This window comes from Notothenia rossii (assembly GCF_949606895.1).
Source record: "Notothenia rossii genome assembly, chromosome: 6".
NCBI classification, from domain to species: Eukaryota; Metazoa; Chordata; class Actinopteri; order Perciformes; family Nototheniidae; genus Notothenia; species Notothenia rossii.
In genome coordinates this window covers 26,064,349-26,088,267 of record NC_136909.1, presented here as the reverse complement: position 1 = coordinate 26,088,267, position 23,919 = coordinate 26,064,349, and the positions used below count along the sequence as shown (strand labels likewise).

At 39.8% G+C, this 23,919-nt stretch overlaps 2 protein-coding genes across 3 annotated transcripts; one reads left to right on the top strand and one right to left on the bottom strand.

Annotated features, from left to right (window-relative positions):
- Positions 1-5,350: 5,350 nt before the first annotated feature.
- Positions 5,351-7,942, top strand: LOC307043518 (granzyme A-like). The gene is made up of 5 exons (XM_079688015.1): positions 5,351-5,496; positions 5,712-5,847; positions 6,277-6,412; positions 6,791-7,066; positions 7,174-7,942. Exons 1-5 carry the CDS (start codon positions 5,391-5,393, stop codon positions 7,330-7,332), a joined length of 813 nt encoding a protein of 270 aa, XP_079544141.1. The 5' UTR covers positions 5,351-5,390; the 3' UTR covers positions 7,333-7,942.
- Positions 7,943-15,273: 7,331 nt separating this feature from the next.
- On the bottom strand, positions 15,274-20,973 carry areg (amphiregulin). 2 transcript variants are annotated; one of them, XM_079686141.1, is made up of 6 exons: positions 20,830-20,973; positions 19,956-20,108; positions 19,219-19,456; positions 18,753-18,923; positions 17,451-17,564; positions 15,274-15,574 (listed from the first exon to the last, which is right to left on the bottom strand). In XM_079686141.1, exons 1-5 carry the CDS (start codon positions 20,864-20,866, stop codon positions 17,471-17,473), a joined length of 693 nt encoding a protein of 230 aa, XP_079542267.1. In that variant the 5' UTR covers positions 20,867-20,973; the 3' UTR covers positions 15,274-15,574; positions 17,451-17,470. The 2 variants fall into 2 exon arrangements, with proteins under 2 accessions (XP_079542267.1, XP_079542268.1); XM_079686142.1 differs by having other exon boundaries at positions 19,219-19,441.
- Positions 20,974-23,919: the final 2,946 nt, after the last annotated feature.

The window sequence follows — 23,919 nt, the reverse complement described above, 5'->3', positions numbered from 1 at the left end:
GAAATACAAGGTGTGGCGTGTGAACGTGTGAATGGAGTGAAATGCGTGTGTCTCACGCCAAATGCGTGAGACTTGAGAGCTCTGCATATGTGTGGGCTGGACCTGTATTTTACAGGAAAGGAGTGAACAGAGAGTAGAGTAGTTGTCGATTCTTGTTCTGTTTCCTGTGAATATCTGCCTCACCCTCTCAGACTTTGAGTTGCGCGCGCTACTAAAGAGACGTGTTACCATGGAAACCAAACAATGGTGTAGCTGTATTAAAGTCCGAGTGGAAACAGTCGTGTGTAAATCGGATTTTGTCAGAAATCGGGAGAAATGCGGGAGAAATATGACCCCGGGAGGAAACCGGGAGAGGGCAATGAAATCGGGAGTCTCCCGCGAAAATCGGGAGGGTTGACAAGTATGAGCATGTAGCATGTAGCAGACGCTAATAATAATAATAATTAAAGCTGTAAGCAGCTTTGAGCGGGTCTTCTACGTTCCACAGGCTGTTGTCCGCACGTCGACGTGTGTGTCTAGGTGTCTCGAGGACTCGGACGTTGGCAAACGTGGGAAGTTTCAGGCCGATCGGACAATGTCTTTGAGTTACAGCAGTAACACAAACATTGTGTTTGATGGCGGGTGATCTGTTGCCATGGCAACGGCATTTGATGACACCCCATAATACGCCTGGATGTGTTGAGGGCTGCATCGTTATCAAACCTGTGAAGTTTTGTAACGTTTGGAGCATGTTAACTGGAGTTATGAGAAAACCGTGTTTCATGGCGAGAATTGTGTTACCATGGCAACGGCATTTGATGACACCCCATAATACGCTTAGATGTGTTGAGGGCCGGACCATTAGCCATCATCTGAAATCTGGTGCCGTTCGGACGATTTTCCATTGAGTTAGGACAACACCGTGTTTCATGGCGAGGGATCTGTCGCCATGGCAACAGCATATGATGACATCCCATAATTGGCATAGAGCTGTTGAGGGCCGGACCATTAGCCATAATCTGAAGTCAGGTGCCGTTTGGACGTTTTTCCATTGAGTTAGGACAACACCGTGTTTCATGGCGAGGGATGCGTTGCCATCGAAACGGCATATGATGACATCCCATAATTGGCATAGAGCTGTTGAGGGCCGGACCATTAGCCATCATCTGAAGTGTGGTGCCGTTTGGATCATTTTCATAGGAGTAACAGCGACACCGTATTTCATGGCGAGGGATCTGTTGCCATGGAAACGGCATATGATGACATCCCATAATTGGCATAGAGCTGTTCAGGGCCGTACCATTAACTGTCATCTGAAGTCTGGTGCTGTTTGGACGATTGTCCATTGAATTACAACAACATGGTATTTTTTGGCGAGGGATACGCATCCCATGGAAAAGGCATACTGTGAGATCTCAAATTTCACGTAGAGCTGTTGAGGCATGGACCGGTGATATAAAAGTGAAGATTGGGGGACGATGGGACCGTGTCCATTGGAGTTACAACGACAACGTGTTTAATGGCGAAGGATCCATTGCCATGGTAACGCCAAATTAAGTAACATCAGATTTGAACCTAGAGCTGTTCAGGGCTGCAGTGTTCACCATCACGTGAAGTTTGGTGGCGTTCTGAGAATGTCAGTTTGAGTTATGACATCATCGTGTTCCATGGCTAGGAACCGCCTAGCATCGAGCGAACGCGAACGTTGGCGCCAAATCACGGCTGTGCCGTGCGAAAGAAAAAAGTTTGCGTGATAACTTTAAATTGCCCATGTCTCGAGAAGTTACCAGACGAATTTCGAATCGTAGGGATAAAGTCCCTAGGAGAAGATAGATTTCGTACGGAGGACGAAAACGCCAAATTCCAAATGGCCGACTTCCTGTACGTTATTTTATACCCCTCCAAGAGGCTTTTTGGTTCGTCTCCGCACCCTATATATGCGTAGCGAGTTTCGTTCGTTTACGTGAAAGTTAAAGTAGGGGGAGTTTACGTTAAAAATTGAAGTAGGCGTGGCCTACGCAATTTTTTACGCAAAGTTCCGGAACCAATTACATATTTCAAGTACGCCCACCTCACTGTAGTCGCATGGGCTACCTACTGTCATGATTTAGGCCACTTTTAATGTGCTTTTGCCCCTCGTTTTCTCTGTTTTTTGTGGGTTTTGCATGGAGCGACTAAATTGATCGTAACGATATCAACTATGGAAGTTATGAGTTACGTGACTGGGCTCGCGCGGCCTATCAGCCGTCATGATTTCCGAACCTTTTCTGTGCTTTTGCCGATCGCGCGACCGATTTCAATAGGGTCTTCGCCGACCTAGGTCTCAGACCCTAATAATGGGTTTAATTTATAACGCACTTCATATCTGAGTGCAGTTCCATGGATACACTGGTGGGTGAGGAGGGAGAGCTTGCTCCCCCGGGAAGATTTTTTAAATATTGAAGTTAAATGCATCAACCTGGTGCATTTTGAGAGCAAAAATGAATTTAAGGATACATCTCTCAACACCCATATGAAACAGAACTGGAAACAGATTTTCTTTTTCTTTGTGGATATTTTACAAATCACTCCCCTTTTAAACTGTATTCTTGTTTTACTGTCATAGTATTTCCTAACTGTTTTTCATGTATTCTCATAAATGATGACCAAAACGTTTAAGACCCATTGAGATAACTAGACTAAAGTTAACTATCTAAACAGAGTCTCTTACCTCACTGAGCTGTAGTTATCTCTCACTCTGACAGGAGAGAGCTCTGACTCCCTCTCATTGTTTGAGAAACAGCTTCTATCCGTTAGCGCAGCTAGCTAACCAGATGCTAACAACAACAATGCAAATAGTGAGTTTGGTAGAAATATACTGTATAATAGTAAAGTTATTTAAGATGATGCCATATTTATTGAAGATTTTACATTATAAATATTCCCCAAAATTATTCAAAAGCATATTTTTCAAAACTCTCTGCTGTAGTATGACCACCGGGAGACTAGTGATGTGTGTAGTGAGTTTGGTAGTAATAAGCTGTATAATAGTGATTGAATATTATTGTATTCTCTTTTTTCGGAGTTGCACTTTGCAGACGGTCCCTGAGCACTCGTTTCTTCTCCGGCTGCGGATAGAGACCAATGTAATGTGTCCAGCTCGGAGGACGGCGCATATTGGCTTTTTTTGATCAAAATGTGATTGTAGTTCGTTGTCAACCTTACAACGGTACTTAGGAGATGTCATTTGTGTCTGAATAACGTTTTGTTCATGAGTTATTGATCCGTGAAATCAGAATCTCCCAATATCGCTCCAACTTTACTGAACTAAGCCAGAAAACCGTCTCATTTCGTAGACCGCTCGGTTTGCTGTTCCTTCAATTAATTTGTATATACATTTATTTTGGACGAAAACTTAGCGTGAGGAAAGGCAAGTGTGGCATGAGTGCGTGAGATATGGGTTAATTGCGTGACTCTTACGCTCAATGCGTGAGTGTTGGCAGCCCTGGTTAAACACAATACCGTAAAATAGTTCCACCTCTATTAAAATTGTACCTTAAAGGTACGAACCAAAATCAGTGCTGTATTACGAACAAACAGGGAAAGTGCTAGTGTAGCCTCGCAGCGGCAATACTGTAGGTGCGCCGCGTTTGGGGATGCGGGTGCTATTGGAGCCTCGCAGATGGGGGTGCTGCAGCCCCCTCTGCACCCCCCCCTTCCCGCGTCCATGGTTGTTGTGATGATAATTGTGGGGAGTGGTTGAAGTCTATCAGCTAGAAAGTTACTTGGCAGTTTACGCTTAAATATTTTCACTGATTAAATAAATTAGATATAATGTTATTGAGCTTTAGAGGTACTGGAAAATTGACTTTGTTACCTTTAGAGTCCCAGGGGTCGGCAACCTTTTTGATATGAAGTGCCATTTAAAAAAAAAATCGATCGAGAATTATCAACGGGGGGGGAGCCTCGCTGCGGGGAAGCAGTGTGTGGATCTGTCAACGAAACTTACACATTTACCACATTTAAATAATTTGTTTAAACGGCATAATAATAAGGACAATCGTCCGTTCTGTGATTCTCCAGAACACACATGTTATGATATTAGGGTCATGCAGAGTGAGATGAGATCGCTGTCCCTTTAAGAGAGAGAGAAAGAGGGGTGTGGCTTGTGCATGTGTGTGTGTGGATGGTAGAGCGACAGTGAAGGAACGTGTATGTTTCTGGAAGTGAAACGAGGCAGCAGAAAAACAGAGGTCTGTGATGTATTTTGTGAAACAGAAGAACAGCTAAATAAATGCAACGGCCTCCCAAGAAGAGCTCGCCTCTCTCCAGTCATTTAAGCTAAAGTGGGTTATTGAACCTGAAGCTTGTTGCTTCTGCCCTCCTCGACTACGGTCTGGGGGGAGCCGACAGGAAAGTTCAACACACAGGTGTTCAGTCCGCCCCAAATTTGTAGCATATTATTTCGATGAGCAGATCGCCACTGGGCTTTCAACTAAATACACAGCCACGCAAAAACTGCGGCATTTGTACAGCTCCTTATGGGTACTGCAATTAGCTTAGTGCTTTCCTCCGTGGTGAAACGATCAGCACTGCACCACGGAGGAAAGCGGCAGAAAGTCACCTGGAGTTAAAGAGAGCGGGCTGCGTTGCGTGCATGGCTTCCTTGTGCAGGTAGACGCGCTCTGGCGGCGGTCTCGTTCAGGATCCGAAAATACAATTTAAATATTATTGCACACTTGTTCCACTTATTCCTAGTGTGCCACTGGTTACGGTGTCGCGTGCCAATGCTGGCACGCGTGTCAGGGGTTGCCGACCCCTGCTTTAGACAAAGCCAAGATGCAGTATTTATTTTCTAGTCTCGTAGTTTGTGCTAACTAACCAGCTGTAGCTTACAGTATTTAATGTAGATACAAAAAGGGCTTCTGTATTCTATTCTAGCTTGCAACAAGGAAGACATTAAGTGAATTACTGAATTATACTTTAAGGTAACATAAAATAAGCATCCAATTCTCTTTATAGTTAACCCTTCCTCTGAGTTATGTCTTATTGATCATGTGTCTTTAGTGTCACTTTAGACGACATATTCCACTTTCTCATTAATTCCTTTGAATCATTTTTAACACACACTCATCACTGTAGCTGAAACGCTTGACAACAGCCTCCAGTTTTAGCTGATGCGGTGGTCCCACATCTTCAACATCACCCTGATGATGTGACCTGCTTCACGTAAATAAAAAGCCTCCACCACGCAGACTATCACATGCTAATGAGTGGGAAATGACAAAACTGTTACCACAGGCTTCTAAATGAAGACCGAACACACCAATTCTCATGTCTTGCTTGCGTCCATTCTGCTGACTCATGCATTTCCAAGGTCAGACCACATCCTTCAACTGCAACACATAAATACGAGTGTTTGCTTCAAGATAATGTTGAAGAGCATTCAACGTCACATCAGAGAGAGAAGGAAAATGTTGTGCCCAAGGGATATCATTGTTTTTATCTCTTGTGTGGTCCTTCTCATTGTCCAATCATGTGAGTAAAACATTCTTTGTATTGTAGGCATTTACTTTATGATATCTACCTCACTCATGTAAGCATGCAGAATGCATAGTCATGCGTTACTTTCAATATTACAGTGCAGCTGAGGCAGAGTGTTGCAATTTATTTGGTTTACCATTTATTGATTCATTTCTACACTTTTTTCAAAATTATTGAACTGTTATTATCGAATTATTGTTCTGTTTAAGGTCATGGTTCTGAGATTATTGGAGGGAAAGAAGTGGCTCCCCACTCTCTGCCTTTCATGGCTCTGATGCAGCCTCCGCACTGTGGAGGGACACTGATCCATCCAAAATGGGTCCTGACTGCTGCCCACTGTAAAAAGTAAGAGCATGATACAAACATTCCTATACACTAAAACTATTGTATAACCTATACTGATGATATATGTTTTATATAATATTATAATCATTTTCATCTCAATGAAGAAATGATTCTGCACTTTGGTAAAACAGTCAAAGTTAACCTGAAATACTATTCATGGTAAAAAAAGAAATGAAAAAGGAAACTATTATTTATACTGGGGTTCATTTTCCATTTCTGATAGCAACCCTTGAACACCCACAAATAACAGACACATGAGTCCAACACAGACGTAAACAAACGTACTTCAAGACAGAGACTGAAAGGTTGTGAGAATAGGATTGCCCAAGTATTGGATACAAAAGCAGATTTATAAAAGCAAGTATGAATTTAGCGCTATCGAAGATACATTTTAAAATGGAATGTAAACTCTGTTTTCTGCTTTCGCAGCTTTACGAAAGTGATTCTGGGAGTGCACTCAATCAAAGGAGATGTAAAAGATTCCAGGCAGGTCCGCAAGGTGAAAAGTTTTCCTCATCCCTGCTATGATGCAACAGACCACATCAATGACCTCATGCTGCTCAAGGTAAGTTGTAATCACAAGTAACCAAGTTGAAGCAAAGGTGCAAAATATGCAATCTAGGAAACAGTATAGATGATTCAGGAGCATATTTCGTTGAACTTAATATATGCTTTTTGGTTTGGCAAGGCAGGAGAGCCTGTCTTGTTTGTTTTTTCTTTCTAACCAAGTGCAATACAACTTGTTTTAACTTGAAGGAAGTATATTTAGTGAAAGTGGAATCATTTTCAAGCTTTAAGGTTGCTATAAGTACAATGACACCAAAATAGGGAAATGGTACAAAACATTAAAAAAAGAAAGACAAAGAGCATTCATTTTATAAGCCTTACATTTCTGAAAGACAACATACAGCTGGTCAGCATCAAACATTTTTTTTTATCTCAGCTTGACAAACCGGTGAAGCAAACCAAGACGGTGAAATGTCTCCCGTTGGGGAACACCATCAAATATCCAACAGCTGGCACCAGCTGTCTGGTGGCTGGATGGGGAAAAACAAACAACATCGCCAAGACAGTTTCAGATGTCCTGAGGTCTGTCAATGTCACCGTGATCGATAGAATGGAGTGCAACTCTCCTAAGCATTACAACCTGAACCCTTTTATCACCAAGGGCCATCTATGTGCTGGTTCAGTAGTGAAAGAAGCGGCTGATACCTGTGGGGTGAGTGCATTTCGATTTTTTTGTAAAGGAAATAAACTGCCTGCCACCCCTTAACTCATGCGTATGTGTCTTAATATGTAATGTTGTATTATTTATTATCTCTCCAGGGGGACTCAGGAGGCCCACTGTTGTGCAATGGAGCCCTGGTCGGTGTCACTTCTTTTGGAAAGAAATGTGGCATGAAAGAATTCCCGGGTGTGTACTCTTTTCTCTCAGAAAAACAAATAATCTGGATCAAGAAGACAATGAAAAAGTCTGAAATATAATCTACCCAGTTCGTTAACATCTATTTATGTGCTAATAGTATGCTACGTTCACTTTATCCTCCTTACTGTAAAAGGAAGAAATGTACATTATATGTTTTCTTGAGGGATTTTTCTAAATCTATGTAGAAAAGCGCTATATTTTCTTCAGGGGAAAGCAAAACTCCAAAGCAATCCGCCAACCAGACAGATTCAGAAGCTTAAATAGACTATAGCTCAAGTCATATGGATATATTTTATAATTAGGTTGATTCTCAGGCATGTCCCTTTTTTTCCTCGTCATTACAACTGCATGAAAACCCAAAACCAATTATATTTATTCTTAAACATCCATATTTCTTTCTTTCTTATTTTCAAGATCAACATTGAGATTCAAGGCTTTTATTGTCATTTGTACATAGCTATGTCAATGAAAATCTTAGGTCACAGGCTCCTCCAACGGTGCAACATATTCGTAATTTTGTATTACTATTAGAATAGGTTTCCATTACAGAAGCTCCTGTAGTTTCATACGTTCATGGCATCAAAGATTTGTGTTTCAGTTCTCTGTTCTCAGGTTGTGTGAGCTCTGTGTCTAAATAAAAAAAATGTTGATGTTTCAGTAAGCATGACAGCACATGTTTGTGTTTTTCTCTCTTGCTGCTCTTGAGATTGTCATAATGCCGAAACGCTTCCTGCATGACAGTATTACAGTAATTTCAATGCAGAGAACATGGAGTTCTTAACTATAAAGAGAAAAAAAAGCTCTACTGATGGTGCACTTACTTAGACCACACCACAAGAAACAAATTCACACGGCATATCTTAAGACCCCCACAGGAAACGTTCAAAAAAGGGCGCATGAGTCTTGCAACATGCCTTCATTCAAATGCAGTGAACACATAATAAATATGTCCACATCCAGCAAAATGAAATATTTGCTGTGGTAATCAAAGTGTGCACAGTCATATTTCGAAAGGATTGATCATCAGCTTCTTTGTCTTTCTTATCTTAAACACTGTTGTTCTCTTTTATTGCTGTGGGCTGAAATCATTATGTGCTCTCCTAAATTCTTGTGGGTTTATCGTTTCACACACAAATCAGCAGAGTCATACACCCGGCCGGTATGACCTGCGAATGACTGTAAATGTTGCACTGACGCTCAGTTTTCATCACCAGGTGGTGCTCTCTACTGCATTTAGTGATGCAGTCATGCTAGTCTTTACAACAGTTCAGTGGAAATGGTTAAATCTAGTATCTAACTTACAATTGATACAAAACTGATGCAAAAAGTTAAAGGCAATACACATACGTGGTTGTCTTTAATACAACCACATTAACAATAAAGGTTGTTTTTAGATCATTTTAAAATGACTGAAAAGTCATTAATAAGCATAAAAATGCAAAGACATTTTATCGTAGCATGTTAACATGCTGACATGTGCTTAATTGCACTAAGTACAATCTAGCGAATGAAACTAAAGTTTTAAACTAATTAAAATATTAAACTGATAAAAACGCCAGAGGAAAATTGTTATATTTCAACCTGAGGAAAACATAACGTGTATTCCAAATTTCAGGGCAATCCATGAAACAGTTCAGACAGTCAGAGGATCATAATTTGGATTCATCCGCTGGGCTCCATGAATGTCTGAAGCTAATTTAATGGACATTGATCTAATAGTTGTGAGGATATTTCAGTTTCTAACAAATTGTCGGGCCAACTGACTCTGCCCTCCAAGGAGCCACATTGCAAGCATGACTGAATTAATTTCAGTGCAGGAAGTCAAACAAACAACAGAAGAAATAAAAAAGTTCTCGCCTTGGCAACTGACCTTCTCTTGTAAAGCTGAAGGGGGGAAATACGTTACCACACCCATGAATTTCCAGTTGGTTTTTATTTGAAGTGAATTATCACTGACCAACCATCTGCCCGTTTGTTTACTCTGTTTCCATGGCCACCAACAAAAGCTCAGGGCCCACCTCACTGCCGACAAAACTGTATCAAAGCTCACCACGCCCTTATCAACATATTTTGTCAAGTGGATGAATGCAAACGTGTTTATGTATGTTTTTGATGTGTTTGGATAGCAATTTCTTTGATAGAGATAACTATCACACGCACGCACGCACACACACACACACAGTAATTGTTTACCGATCTGCTTGCATCACCAGGATGGGCTACCCACCTTGCCTCACCTTTTCCCTCATCACTAGTGACGCAACGCCACACAAACGCTTAGTGAAACCTTGTTTTATAAAGGTGACTAGAAACTGTTTTATCCTGGCAGGTGAGTCATAGTCATATTTATATGCTAATCTCTGACTTGTATCTTTTTATAATCAGAGGCTATAGTTCAGATATTTAGAATCAGTTCTACTGATAAGCAGTGTTGGGCAAGTTACTTTGAAAAAGTAACTAATAATAGTTACTGCTCTCAAAAAAGTAGTTACTTTATTAGTTACTAAATTATAAAAGTAGCTAGTAACAAGTTAATTTACTTTAAAAAATAATAACAATAAAAATACAAGTTTTTGTGTTGTTCTGTGGCACAAGAGAAAAGACAACTCTCCATCATTGTAGCAATTATCATTATGAAATGGTGGAACAATAAGACATAAAAACATGGCTGTTTAGATGGTGTTGCTCCATCTGGGTCACTGCCGGTGGTTGAGACGGTGGGGTCTTTGGCGACTAGTTTTATAGCCCCATGTACATTACTTAGGTGCTTCAGGAGATTGGCATTGCTGTTTTTCGATGTGGACAATGCTTTCTGTCCTGCAGTTTACATTTTACCGTAAGTTTTTTTTGCGTCCTTTATCCCCACAAATTGAAAATAGTGGTTATATTTCCAAGTTGCTAATGCGCTGCTGCTCTCGCTGGTGTGTGTGTGTGTGTGTGTGTGTGTGTGTGTGTGTGTGTGTGTGTGTGTGTGTGTGTGTGTGTGTGTGTGTGTGTGTGTGTGTGTGTGTGTGTGTGTGTGTGTGTGTGTGTGTGAGCATTAGCAGTGTTCTTGTGTGTGTACTTTCCCCATAAGGCAAGACCCGCCCAACTCTGTCTCTGATTGGCTTACCCTGAAATGTTACCCCGCGTTAACCAATCATCACTTCTCTCTGGTTACTTTCAATTTTCCATGGTGATGTGAGAGGACATCGCTGTATTCGCCTGTAAATTACATCCGCAGGGAGATGGTCCTCACCTCCTCTAGGGGGGTCCGGAGGTATGCGCTCCCGGTAAGATTTTCTTTTTAATATTGAAGTTAAATGCATCAATCTGGTGCATTTTGAGGGCCACATTAAGAGATCTATGGATACATCTCTCAACACCCATATGAAACAGAACTGTAAACACATTTTCTTTAACTTATTATGGATATTTTACAAATCACTCACCTTTTAAACTCTATTCTTGTTTTACTCATATGGTCTTTCAGAACTGTTTTTCATTTATTCTCATAAATGGTGACCAAAACGTTTGAGACCCACTGAGATAACTAGACTAAAGTTAACTATCTAAACAGAGAGTCCCTTACCTCACTGAGCTGTATTTATCTCTCAGTCTGACAGGACAGAGCTCTCCCTCTCCTTGTTTGAGAAACAGCTTCTAATATCCGTTAGCGCAGCTAGCTAACCAGATGCTAACAGCAACAATGCAAATAGCGAGTTTGGTAAAAATATATATAAGTTATTGAAGATGATGCCATATTTATTGAAGATTTTACATTATAAATATTCCCCAAAAATTTGCAAGTCATATTCTTCCAAACTCCTTGCTGTAGTATGACACACAGGAGACTATTGATGTGTGTAGTGAGTTTGGTAGTAATAAGCTGTATAATAGTGATTGAATATTATTGTATTCTCTTTTTTTTTAGTTGCACTTTGCAGACGGTCCCTAAGCACTCGTTTCTTCTCCTGCTGCGGATAGAGACCAATGTGTCCAGCTCAGAGGACGGTGCTTTTTTTGGATCAAAATGTGATTGTAGTTCGTTGTCAACCTTACCACGGTACTTAGGAGACGTCATGTGTGTCTGAATAACGTTTTGTTCAAGAGTTATTGATCCGTGAAATCAGAATCTCCCAATATCGCTCCAACTTTACTGAACTAAGCCAGAAGACCGTCTCATTTCGTAGACCGCTCGGTTTGCCGTTCCTTCACTTTATTTTTATATTTATATACATTTATTTTGGACGAAAACTTAGCGTGAGGAAAGGCAAGTGTGGCGTGAGTGCGTGAGATATGGGTTGATTGCGTGACTCTCACGCTCAATGCGTGAGTGTTGGCAGCCCTTTGCTAGGCCAGGGCTTCCAACATTTGAGTTCAGCTTGGAGATTTTTTTTGGTGAACCGAAAAAAGAAACGTTCATGTGTACAGTGTTACAAATGTATTGAACATGTACAAACTAGGGTTCCCATTAATGTACCGGGCGCTACAGTTGAATACGCACATATACACAGTGTACCCTTGACTCTTACAATGAAGACTCGATAATCAGCTCACAGCATATAACATGGCATAGGTGTAAGCAGAGGTAAAGTGCTATTTTATAAGTGGGGGGAGTCCTCACCTCCGGGGGGTCCGGGGGCATTTTTTAAAATATTGAAGTTAAATGCATCAACCTGGTGCATTTTGAGAGCAAAATGAATTTAAGGATACATCTCTCAACACCCATGAAACAACAGATTTTCTTTTTCTTTATGGATATTTTACAAATCACTCCCCTTTTAAACTGTATTCTTGTTTTACTGTCATAGTATTTCATAACTGTTTTTCATTTATTCTCATAAATGGTGACCAAAACGTTTGAGACCCACTGAGATATTGCTAAAGTTAACTATCTAAACCGAGAGTCCCTTACCTCACTGAGCTGTAGTTATCTCTCTCATTCTGACAGGAGAGAGCTCTCCCTCTCATTGTTTGAGAAACAGCTTCTAATATCCGTTAGCGCAGCTAGCTAACCAGATGCTAACAACAACAATGCAAATAGTGAGTTTGGTTGAAATATACTGTATAATAAGTTATTTAAGATGATGCCATAGTTATTGAAGATTTACATTATAAATATTCCCCAAAATTATTCGAAAGCGTATTCTTCCAAACTCCTTGCTGTAGTGTGACCACCAGGAGTGTGGTGTGTGGTGAGTTTGGTAGTAATAAGCTGTATAACAGTGATTGAATATTATTCTATTCTCTTTTTTTGGAGTTGCACTTTGCAGACGGTCCCTGAGCACTCGTTTCTTCTCCGGCTGCGGATAGAGACCAATGTAATGTGTCCAAATCAAATCAAATCAATTTTTATTTATATAGCATATTTATAAAGGATTTTTGGTCGAGCCAAAGTGCTGTAATAAAAATAGTAGAGACACTTTACAGCTAATACAATAGCACAGATTGTTCAGAATATCAGTATGAGAAAAAAAAACGACACCCTCTATCCTTAGACCCTCACATCGTACAAGGAACAACTTCCGGAGAAAACCCACAGTTTAAAGGGAAAAAATGGGAGAAACCTCAGGGAGAGCAACAGGAGGGATCCCTCTCCCAGGACGGACAGACGTGCAATAGATGCCGTGTGTAAATCGAAGAGATAATACATTTTACAGCATAGGTAGTCCAAATGTTAGGAAGGCAAGTGTGTCGTGAGCAGTGTTGGGCAAGTTACTTTTAAAAAGTAACTAGTCATAGTTATAGTTACTTCTCTCAAAAAGTAACTGGTTACTTTATTAGTTACTAAATTATAAAAGTAACTAGTAACAAGTTACTTTACTTTAAAAATAATAACAATACAGATACAAGTTTTTGTGTTGTTTTTTGCTGACTAGTTCTCTGAAGGCAACAGACTCGAACGTTGCGATGGGCAGCATGTCCTCAACAACATACCTGGTAATCTATTTAGTTGACTCTGGGTGACATGTGGCGATTTGAAAGAATCCTTTTTTGGCTGTTTAGATGGTGTTGCTCCATCTGGGTCACTGCCGGTTGTTGAGACGGTGGGATCTTTGGCGACTAGTTTTATAGCCCCATGTACATTAGTTAGGTGCTTCAGGAGATTGGCGTTGCTGTTATTTGATGTGGACAATGCTTTCTGTCCTGCACACAGTTTACCGTAATATTTTTTGCGTCCTTTATCCCCACAAATTGAAAATAGTGGTTATATCTCCCAGTTGTAAATGCGCTGCTGCTCTCGCTGATACTTGCATCTGCCATTGTGTGTCTGTGTATGTTCCCCATAAGGCAAGATCCGCCCAACTCTGTCTCTGATTGGCTTACCCTGAAATGTTACCGAGCGTTAACCAATCATCACTCCTCTCTGGTTACTTTCACTTTTCAATGGTGCTGTGAGAGGACATCGCTGTATTCATTACATTACATTTAGCTGACGCTTTTATCCAAAGCGACTTACAATTACCAATTACAGGGACATTCTCCCTGGAGTAACTAAGGACTAAGTGCCTTACTCAAGGGCACACTAGTGGTGGTGTTCCTGGCGGGATTTGAACTCACAACCTTCCGATCTTCAGCCCACCTCACTATCCACCATCACATCCACCATATTCACCACCACTACACCTATATATTTGCCTGTAAGTTACATCTGAAGGGAGATTCAGTTCAGTTCCATCACATAATGTAACGCAGTAACACACCCATTTAAATCACAGTAACTATAACGGCGTTACTTAATGGGAATAGGTAACTAGTAACGCTATTAGTTATCACAGCAAAGTAGTTGCGTTAGAGTAACGCGTAGTCCCAACACTGGTCGTGAGTGCGTGAGATATGGGTTAATTGCGTGACTCTCACGCTCAATGCGTGAGTGTTGGCAGTCCTTTACTAGGCACCAGCAAAAAGGAGAACAATTGCCACTAAACATGGATGCAAGCTATTTTTACATTAAATTACATTGCATTTAGCTGACGCTTTTATCCAAAGCGACTTACAATAAGTTTACTTTTTGAAATTACCTTAAAAAGAATCTCCATTGAAACATGTGAGGAAGGACATTTAGTCAACACGTTTGTTAGACCTCAAGAATGTAGCTACAATGTATTTTGCTGAGCAACACTGTAAACACGACTTTTTTCAAGCTGCAACCTCCATGGCTGAAAAGAGAAGCCAATGCAGTGCAAGTAGCAACGTTTGCTAAACCATCTTCTTTTCATGTCAACGACATGCGCTTAACATCTTATTATTTTTGTTCTGGTAGCTATGGCCTTTTTCACTAAACTCTGAGCTGCACTTCAACACTTGTCTTTGTGTGGAACTGTGTCGCCCTCTTTTTGCTCAGGCTATTCAAGGCTCCTTTGTCCTGACGTGAAACATCTAATTATGTTCAAGTATGTGTTTGTATATGCGATAGGAGATAACTTCCAAGCTACCTGGAAATATCTCAAAATAGATCAGACTGAACACACCCCCGCTTCTTGTCCCAATGCACCTGTCTGTTGTCGACCCATTCACAAAGCTTTAGGCGTTACTCCGCTGTTAAAAACACTTCAGTGCTATGGCAACACAATGGTTAATGAGTTGAAAAGTGCACACACACACACACACACACACACACACACACACACACACACACACACACACACACACACACACACACACACACACACACACACACACACACACACACACACACACACACACACACACACACACACACACACATACACATACACATACACATACACATACACATACACATACACACACACACACACACACACACACACACACACACACAAAAATACTTGACATGCTTGTCATGATTATCTGAATTCCTCCCTGATGTTACATTGAGCTTCTCTCAGGGTTATTCCTGTCTACTGATCTGTGTTGGCTCAGTTGGCTAAAAGGCCGAGGTGTTTGTGTGAGCAGGCTGCAGAGGAATGGGATGCCTCCACAGATGGGAATGTAAACACACAATTCAGAGGCATAGATGCATAAATAAATAACTCTTTCATATAACACTGAGACACTTTATTGGTGAACAAATCCCATCCCAGAGAGAGATGAGGAGCTTTTCTCTGACCTATAACAGCAGTAAATAAATAAAACCAAACCGCACTTTTTCGCAAGTCCACAGTTCACAATAGTCCAACACTCAATCATACTCATACAGTCATAAGCAATAAATAATCACACTAAATAAATTACATTCTAACAAGTTCTGGACAATGTTTTTTACACAACATCTAATAAAGCTGTCTATTCACTCTACTTCTTCTGGTCGGCTTTGTCTTTGAGTCACGCAGCTGGCTGAGGAGAGATGGAGAGAAATCAAAAGTCAATAATTATGTGAACATAGAAACGATGCAACGCATTTTAAGTCAAAGTAAAACTATTTTCAAGATAAAATTAAAAACTGCTATAAAAAACGTTTTAAAGGAAGTACATGTCAGCATATACAGTACAGTGTAGTTACATGTTCAATTTAAACCTCTGTATGTATGTTATGTGCACTTTTCTTTAGTACAAAGTTTGATCATTTACCATTGGCCATTATGCATATAATTAAAAATTATAATCTTAGAAATTAATCTGATTGAATAAGCCTACAGACTTATTTGCTAGTTCAACTATGACCTACTGTACTTGCCATGGTTTGATAATTAATTCTTACTCATTCAAAACCTGTCAAATGGTCTGACCGCTCCTTTCTTGTCATTTGTTGAAGCTATGTCGTTGACTTCCCCTATTTCGCCAATGGCTTTGGTGAGTAAACCCTTATCATAACTGATTCAACTGATTGGCAAATAATACCCAGGCCATAGTTTTCACCTTAATTAAACTATTTAAAGCGAGTGAGAATCAAGGCTGGGGTGCTGATCCATTCTCAAGCCAGCAAGGTGCAATTTGAAAGACACATTTATTGAGAAAAACTGAGTGACACAGCTTTTAGGAGAATGCTGCACAGCCTCATTGTTTGTCTGGAGGCTAAATATTTCAGTTTGAACATGTGAAGTCTGCAAGCTGTGCGTGTGTTGCTCAGTGAGATCTGACCACATGTATGTGGAGTAATTAAGCTGTTACTTCACGGTCATTTACAGTCAGTGTGTCAATAATGTTATTGTTTGAGACACACATGGTGAATGTGTTTGAACAAATGTGTGGTTTCTGTCTTTTCGCTGGTATGCAGTGCAGGGATGGGGCAGGCTGATACATCCCCAGGCTAATCCAAAATAATTCTTCTGGTGGGGATTCCTCTTTGCGTGAGGTTACTTGCGTGTTAAAAAAACAACAACAGGCGTGTGGCTCTCTGTCACTCTCTGAGCCCACTCTTTCCTGTTTGGCTTAAGGCTCACGTGAGGGGAGTCCTGACGACACCCTCTGAGGACTTAAGCAAGACTTTTGGCGGTAATACATCACCAAAATGTACACCACCGGAAATGCAGGAGTGCCTGATTGGATGTCCATCTTACGGCATCTAATATGGCATTAACAAACCATTGGCTAGGTAGTATGCCTTTCAAAACATAAACTCTGTATATGGGGTCCTAATTATTGAATGAAGAAATAGTATTTTAGAGCTATACAGTAGATTGTCCTATAGTATTATAAGTATGATATGGATTTATGTAGGATTAGGCTGTTCTTTTGATCTAACATACTGATACACCTGTTCAGCTGCTCAGTCAACATACTTAAACATGCAAGACTGAGGTTAGATTTATTATTGTCTTATTTTTAAACAGTATGTTTCACTTTATTTTTACAACAGAAAATACCTTTAGGTGATGGACTAAAATATGTGTTATCCCTATCTTAGCTAGATAGGCGGACATGCTAACGCTCGCCGCTTAAGTTAGAACAAACAACGGAAAAATGTGAGACTTCACCCTCGTGTTTTTGGTTTTGGAGATGGTAAAAAGGGACAACGGCATCCATCTCTTTACACACAAAGGATCAGCCAATGAACACTACTTTAAAATAAAACAGCATGTTACAAACATTAGCAATTAGGGTTGCTAAGCTTTATCACAGGGAGGAAGTTAAGCGAACATTTTCAAGTTTGGGGTATTGAGATATTTACAAATTAAAAAGCTTTACGATGTAATCTATTTAATGCAGTATGAATTCTTGAGCACTATAAAAGCACAGTAGAAGTGACAGTCAGAACCTCAGCAACACTTACCTCATGGTAACTTTATGCCCTCACACCATAACATCCCCGATTGTTTTCTGTAGCTTCTCCTGCTCCGTCCCAGTTCCCAGGTAGGATGCCAGGAAGTTTTTATGTGACCTGTAGCTACAAAAGACATTCAACGTGAGTATGAAACTTGGACACTTCTTATCAGATGATCACAGTAAAGTCATTTTGAAAGGCGGGAGTCAGTTACATGGCTTTGATGCTGTCTGGACAAATGAAATGTAAGGTGGCCTTTTGTTGTGTTTTGGCAGCAATTTATATAATTGAGTACAGCACATTAAGTGTATTGAATATTAAAAGTGTGACTGTTAATTTTCAGGCTGTTTTGATAAGAAAATCATTTGTAGGTTTCACTGTAATAAGTTTTACTTTCTCTCTATCCACTTTGGCTATGATGCTGCGAGCAACGGACTTTAGACTTTGTCCTACATTCCAACAATAGCTGTGATTTAGATACATATTGATAGGGAGCTGTGAATAAACATCAAATGACTTGGACACTTAAGATAAAGTGGGTGGCAGTTTCAAATAAAGAATGAGTAACACATTCATCAACATGACATAGTTCACAGTGAAATGAAAGTCTACGGTAAAAGTAAGAATGAGCCATGAGACAGGTGGATCATGGAGTCCTGTTAAAGTCATGAGCAATGCCTTTATAGTTTGGGTGTGTTTGGGTGTGTTAATGTATCAGTGTGTCCAAATGCTACGAAGGGTTTCTGGGTATGATATGTTGGTTTTCATGGGTTTTATGAGGGTGTTTTGCCCTGAGGCCTTCATGCTTAAAGCTTCAATAATCTCTCCATTCCAGGAGATTAAAAGTGTTGTTATAGTTCCAACTATTGTGAAAAGTGATACTAAAGAAGGACAGAGAAGCATGCCACTCTGATAACCGGTACACTGTAATCCAGTGGTGTTGAATTTACTTTCTACAAAAGGAATGAGCCAGCAAAACAACATAATGCTGGTGAGTACCGCCTTGTTATGGACACATTTAAATTGGTTTAAGTAAGATCACAGTTTCATGTTTCTTTGCGTGTTGTACAATATTTTGTCATAATCTTTCTTATCTATATGGAATTGGCAACATTCCCATGTCTACAATAATGCTTATCACTTCTACCTTTGTTAGCTTAAGCAGGGTTAAGTTTGTGGGTGAGGTTCACATGAAGTCTCTATGCTAGCATCTTTGCACATTTCATTAAGAAGTTTGAACTGGTTTAACCACAATAATCCTCACTGGCCTTCCACCCACAAAGTACTGATGTGTGTGTCTTGAATACTCACTGAGCACAGGTCATGAGCAGGATGGCGGTGCAGCTAATGACCGACAGGACCACAGCGATGATCACCAGGACCGTCTGCACCAGCTCAGTATTGTTGATCTGATCTGTCTGGTCTTTAAGTACCTCCAGAGACTGGATTTCACAGCGCCCCCCGTCATAACCCTTCTGACATCTGAGTGAAGAGTTTACAGAAGGAGGAGTGATTTTCTTTTCTTGATACTGAAAAAACTGAACCGTTGACTTAAGAAAGGAATTATGTCAACAGATTTCACATAACTGTATTAGGTTAGTTGAAAGCAATAATATTATGTTTAAAATATTGGGCTCAACTTCATATTACTGCTTTCAACTAACCTAATACAGTTATGTGAAATCTGTTGACATAATACATTTAATTAAAGTCAATGCTTCAGTTTTGTTAGTGTACAAAAATGCAACTACACAAAGTGAAGTGATGCTGTACTCACATACACACAGGCTCCTGTAGGCCCTCGATGTAATTGCAGCGGCCATAAATGCAGTAGCCCACGTGGCTGGAGGTGCAGGGATTCTCCGTGGTGGTGTGTGTGGACGTGTACCCGTGAGTGGAGAACATGGGCACGCGGTTGAAAGGAGTCGTGCTTTTACTTTTGTGCTTGTTCTTCTTCTTGCCTTTCCTTTTCTTCTTCTCCTCTTTACTGGGGTGTAACTCTGAAGCAGGAGAAACTGCAAGTGAAATGGTAGCTAAGTTTTTTGACATGATTTGAGTTTCTACAATGATAGGTTCTGATAAAAGTGTTTCATGTACTCCAAATCAAAAACAGTTGATGTTATCATCAATCTTTCTACTTGTGTGACAGTAAAACAAAGTAAAAACAAAAGTATTACATGATCAACAAAGATATCCTGAATACTGTCGCTTTCATTTACTGAATTGTTTACAACTTGAAAGGTTCATTTTGTTGTTACATTGGAATGTGAATAATCTGATTTTGAATATATTGTCTTTTTATGTCGACCCAAGGAAAAAACAAATAGCTAATGCAGATCCTAAATAAAGTACAAGAGAATTTTCTTCCTACACTTCTAAAATCATATTGTACTAATGGCATATTTAGTTATCCTGTTTAAATTTACAAATGAGCCTCAAATCACATAACCCAGCATTTTCAAAGAAATTAAATGCTAAAAAAGTAAAGGCCTAGAAGAAAATAATTTCTCATACCAAAAATGCTGACATTTTCTTCGTCTACTTCCAGCTCGTCATCGTCACTTGGCAAACTCTGGAGGCCCTCCCCAGAGGCCGGATCCGTGGTCACTCCAGATAGTTCACCAGAGAAAGTGGCCTCAGAACCCTGGGCACCTAAAGCACCGGAGACTAGTGGAAAACACACAGGACACAAAGATAAAGGGAATGTCAGGACGATCACATCAAATCTGCATATGGATATGGATACAATTATTAGGGTCAAAGTTCATATCACATGATGTCATTTATTGTCGAAACTCAGTAAATAGGAACATAGATAATGCTCTTTTAAAGCTATAACAGTTTAGAAACTAAACTAATAGTAGAACTGTGAATAATTATATTTATCTGATATGTTTAATACTATACTTAAAAAGCAACAAGGAAACAGACAACAGTTCTCCTTTTTTTCTATGATGAACAAAAACTAAAGGTTCCTTACTTCCTTTTACTATGTAATGTAGACTATAATCATGGACCACATACATCTGAGTCATCCATTTATCTTAAAATATTGACATCTTGTTATTTAGACAAACTGAAACCAGTACAACCAGTCCACATCCAGAAATGCACTGTACCTGAACGCACCATTCACATCAGACAACAACAATTACGAAAAACATTCAATCAAAGCTTTATAAGTAAATATGTTGACACTTCTGACACAAATAATTATTTCTCTCAAACAAATGAATATCCTTTTCCTGTTCTCACTTGCAGAAACATCTATTTCTTCCTCTACAGTAGCTCCCTCCTTCTGCCCTCATACCATTTTACTTTTATCTTTCTTTCCATTTCATCAATTCACACTCTGCACACAGAATATCCAGTACATGTCCAGACTTACCGAAGCAGAAGAGACAGGTGATGATGAGAGGGTTCATATCCCAGGAAGATTGTTGTGTGTATGGCAGCTAATCTGTGTATCTGTGTGTGCAAGTGTGTGTGTCTCCCCTGCTGATAGAGGTTGTTCTTTGCTCTCTTTACCTCCACTGGGTGCAGCTTCAGCTTTTATAGACCAACGCCTGCCTCTTATATGCAACAACGAAAGGGCGTGTGTGTGTGTGTGTGTGTGTGTGTGTGTGTGTGTGTGTGTGTCGCCTGGGGCAATCGATTAAGCATCCTATGCCCTCACATATAAAAAGGCTTCTGACTTGAATAATTTTCCTGAACAAAACCAAGAAACAGAACATTTTAATGTATTCTGTAATTGTTATTGCCTCCGCACGTCTCCCTCTATGCTCAAGAATCAGGCCAAAGTTACCAAGTGATTCCATTAGCTACATAGATACACACTCACAAAAAAACACTCACAACTCTGATACAAGTGAAGACCTTGTTTCAACTTTACAAAAACTGAAAAATAACTGATTTCATAGACATATTTGTATTTTAGTTTGGGAATATTCAAAGTGTGAGAACGTTTAATGAGTTTAACAGATGATAAACATACGCTTGTGTTGGTAATAAACTGAAAGTCGAGGTCATCACTGATATTCTACAATATTATATGGTCCGCAGAAAGAAAATACATGCATGAAAAGCAATAATCACAATCATAAATTGCTTGCTCCACCTCGTGAGCCACAGATGAAAGATGTTAATCAGGAACAATGTGAATCAAATTCACAATTTTTTTGTAACCTTCTTTAATGTTTTGAAAGTGTGTGTGTGTGTGTGTGTGTGTGTGTGTGTGTGTGTGTGTGTGTGTGTGTGTGTGTGTGTGTGTGTGTGTGTGTGTGTGTGTGTGTGTGTGTGTGTGTGTGTGTGTGTGTGTGTGTGTGTGTGTGTGTGTGTGTGTGTGTGTGTGTGTGTGTGTGTCTGAGGTCTGAGGTCTGATTAAATGATTTTAGTACACTGTAACCAAGAGGAGACCTTAAGGCTTGGGTGGGGATGCTGCACAGATGGGTGTGTTGGTTATGTTGTTGTGTCTGCACTCAGAGCATGACCCATCCTCCAGCTCTGGTGCGATCCAATACAAACCTGCCAGGAATGCTGGGAACGACCAGAAGCTCCTTACTGGTTTTGTTTATGAAGGCTTTGGAATTTAATTGTTTGGATTATGTGTGATGGCATTGGGGATATGTGATATGAACGTGTGGAAAGTTTGATACAGGCCAGGAGAGAAGTACCTCAGAATATTTACATTGTAAACACACTGCTACTTAACTAATGAAGGAGGAAAACTAAACGACACGCAGACACACAGATACAATCGTTTCTATTTGGATATGTTTGAATCATGCATTGTAACAAAACAGTTACAGGTTTGAATCTGTCAGAATTAAACGTCTGTTTGGTCTCAACCCTTCCTTAGATTAGTATTTTAATGTTATTTGAATGCTTTGTATCACCTGTATCAGTTTGCGAAACGCCTTTTCGGTGACAGCTGTATTTTATCCTGACGAATGCATTTTCTGTTGATCTATTTTTGTAGCGATATAAATTTGGAACTTTCTCAATCTTTTTGTTGAGCCTAATGCTTATCAACATGCTAACGAGCTGATATTTAGCAGGTTCACCATTTTACGCTTGCTAATATTTGCTAATTAGCAATCAATCACAAAGTAGAACTGAAACTGATGTAAAATCAAATCATTGGGGAAGAAATGTTAATGTTGGTATGGTGTTCGAAAATCAGGGGATCACCAAAGTTACTACAATTAGAGTGGTCACTATGATTCATCCTCTCAGAATCATGAATACCTGTACTAAAGTGTGAGCCGATTCATTTTAAGACGTTTCACTGAATAAGTGAAAAGTTATGGCAGAAGCACCAGAGGAAAAGGCAGTCTTGAGTATTCCTCCTCTGGAAATTATGAATGTCTATGTTTCATGGCAATTTATCCAATAGCAGTCGAGATACTTCACGTGTGACACAAGAGACCAACATTACCACCCGCAGAGTGTTAGTGAGGCTACAGTTAAATATTAGAGCCATATTTGAGCTGCAAAAATATGTACATGGTACACGTGGACGTTTTTGTCTTCTTAAATGACACACGAGGTTGCAGCTTTACGGGCTTCCGGTAACCACATTACTCACTGCAATGAGCAAACTACTATTGCTTATGCAATAATTAGGTAATAACCGTTACACAGAATGAGCACAGTAGAGATTAGCATAGCTATTCTTGAATTTCGGATATGCACAGGTTCTTTATTTAGAATGAAATGAGGGCCACTTAATGGGTTTGTTTGGGCCTTTGTGTGTGTAACTTAATGCTTATGTGTTTTTAACTATGTCTTAAGTTATGTTAAGAGAGTTCAAGTTTATGTGTGCTCACTGCTAAAGAACATTCAAGACAGCTCATTGACTCGGGGCGAAGCACTGATGAGTAAGAGAGTAGTGTTGAAGCAGTTACAGATTAGCTCAACCCTGCATCCAGGACATACAAACGTAGCTATTTCATAGCATTATTATAAGTGCAAGGTAACCTTCAAACCCTAAAGTCAGATTTAGCTAACAAAAATAGTTATATCATGTAATAATACGAATTTGGTTTGATGCAATAACTTTCACAAGATCAGATGAGAATCAATCGATGGAAAAGGAAATAGCCAGAGGCGGTTCTAGACCAATTTTAGGGGGGCCAGGCTGGGGCCAGCTATTTCTTGAGAGGGGCAGAATAAAAGTGGGTTAAAAAGACAAAAACAGTATAAAGTAATTGTGTAAAATAAACATAAAATACAGTAATTGGTATTTGTTTTTGTTTTGGTACATTTAAGTTACAGAACTTTGTTTCAGTCGTTTTTTTCATTTAGAGTATTTGTTTTAATAACTTTAAGTGACAATTTAATAAAAAAGCATAAACAGTATTTGCTTGTATAAGGTAATGAACAGTTTAATCTCCATTGTACATCCGGGTCTCTGATTTTATTTATCCAATAAATTGTAATATTGTAACCTTTTTATTTTTGGAGGGGGGCCACAGGG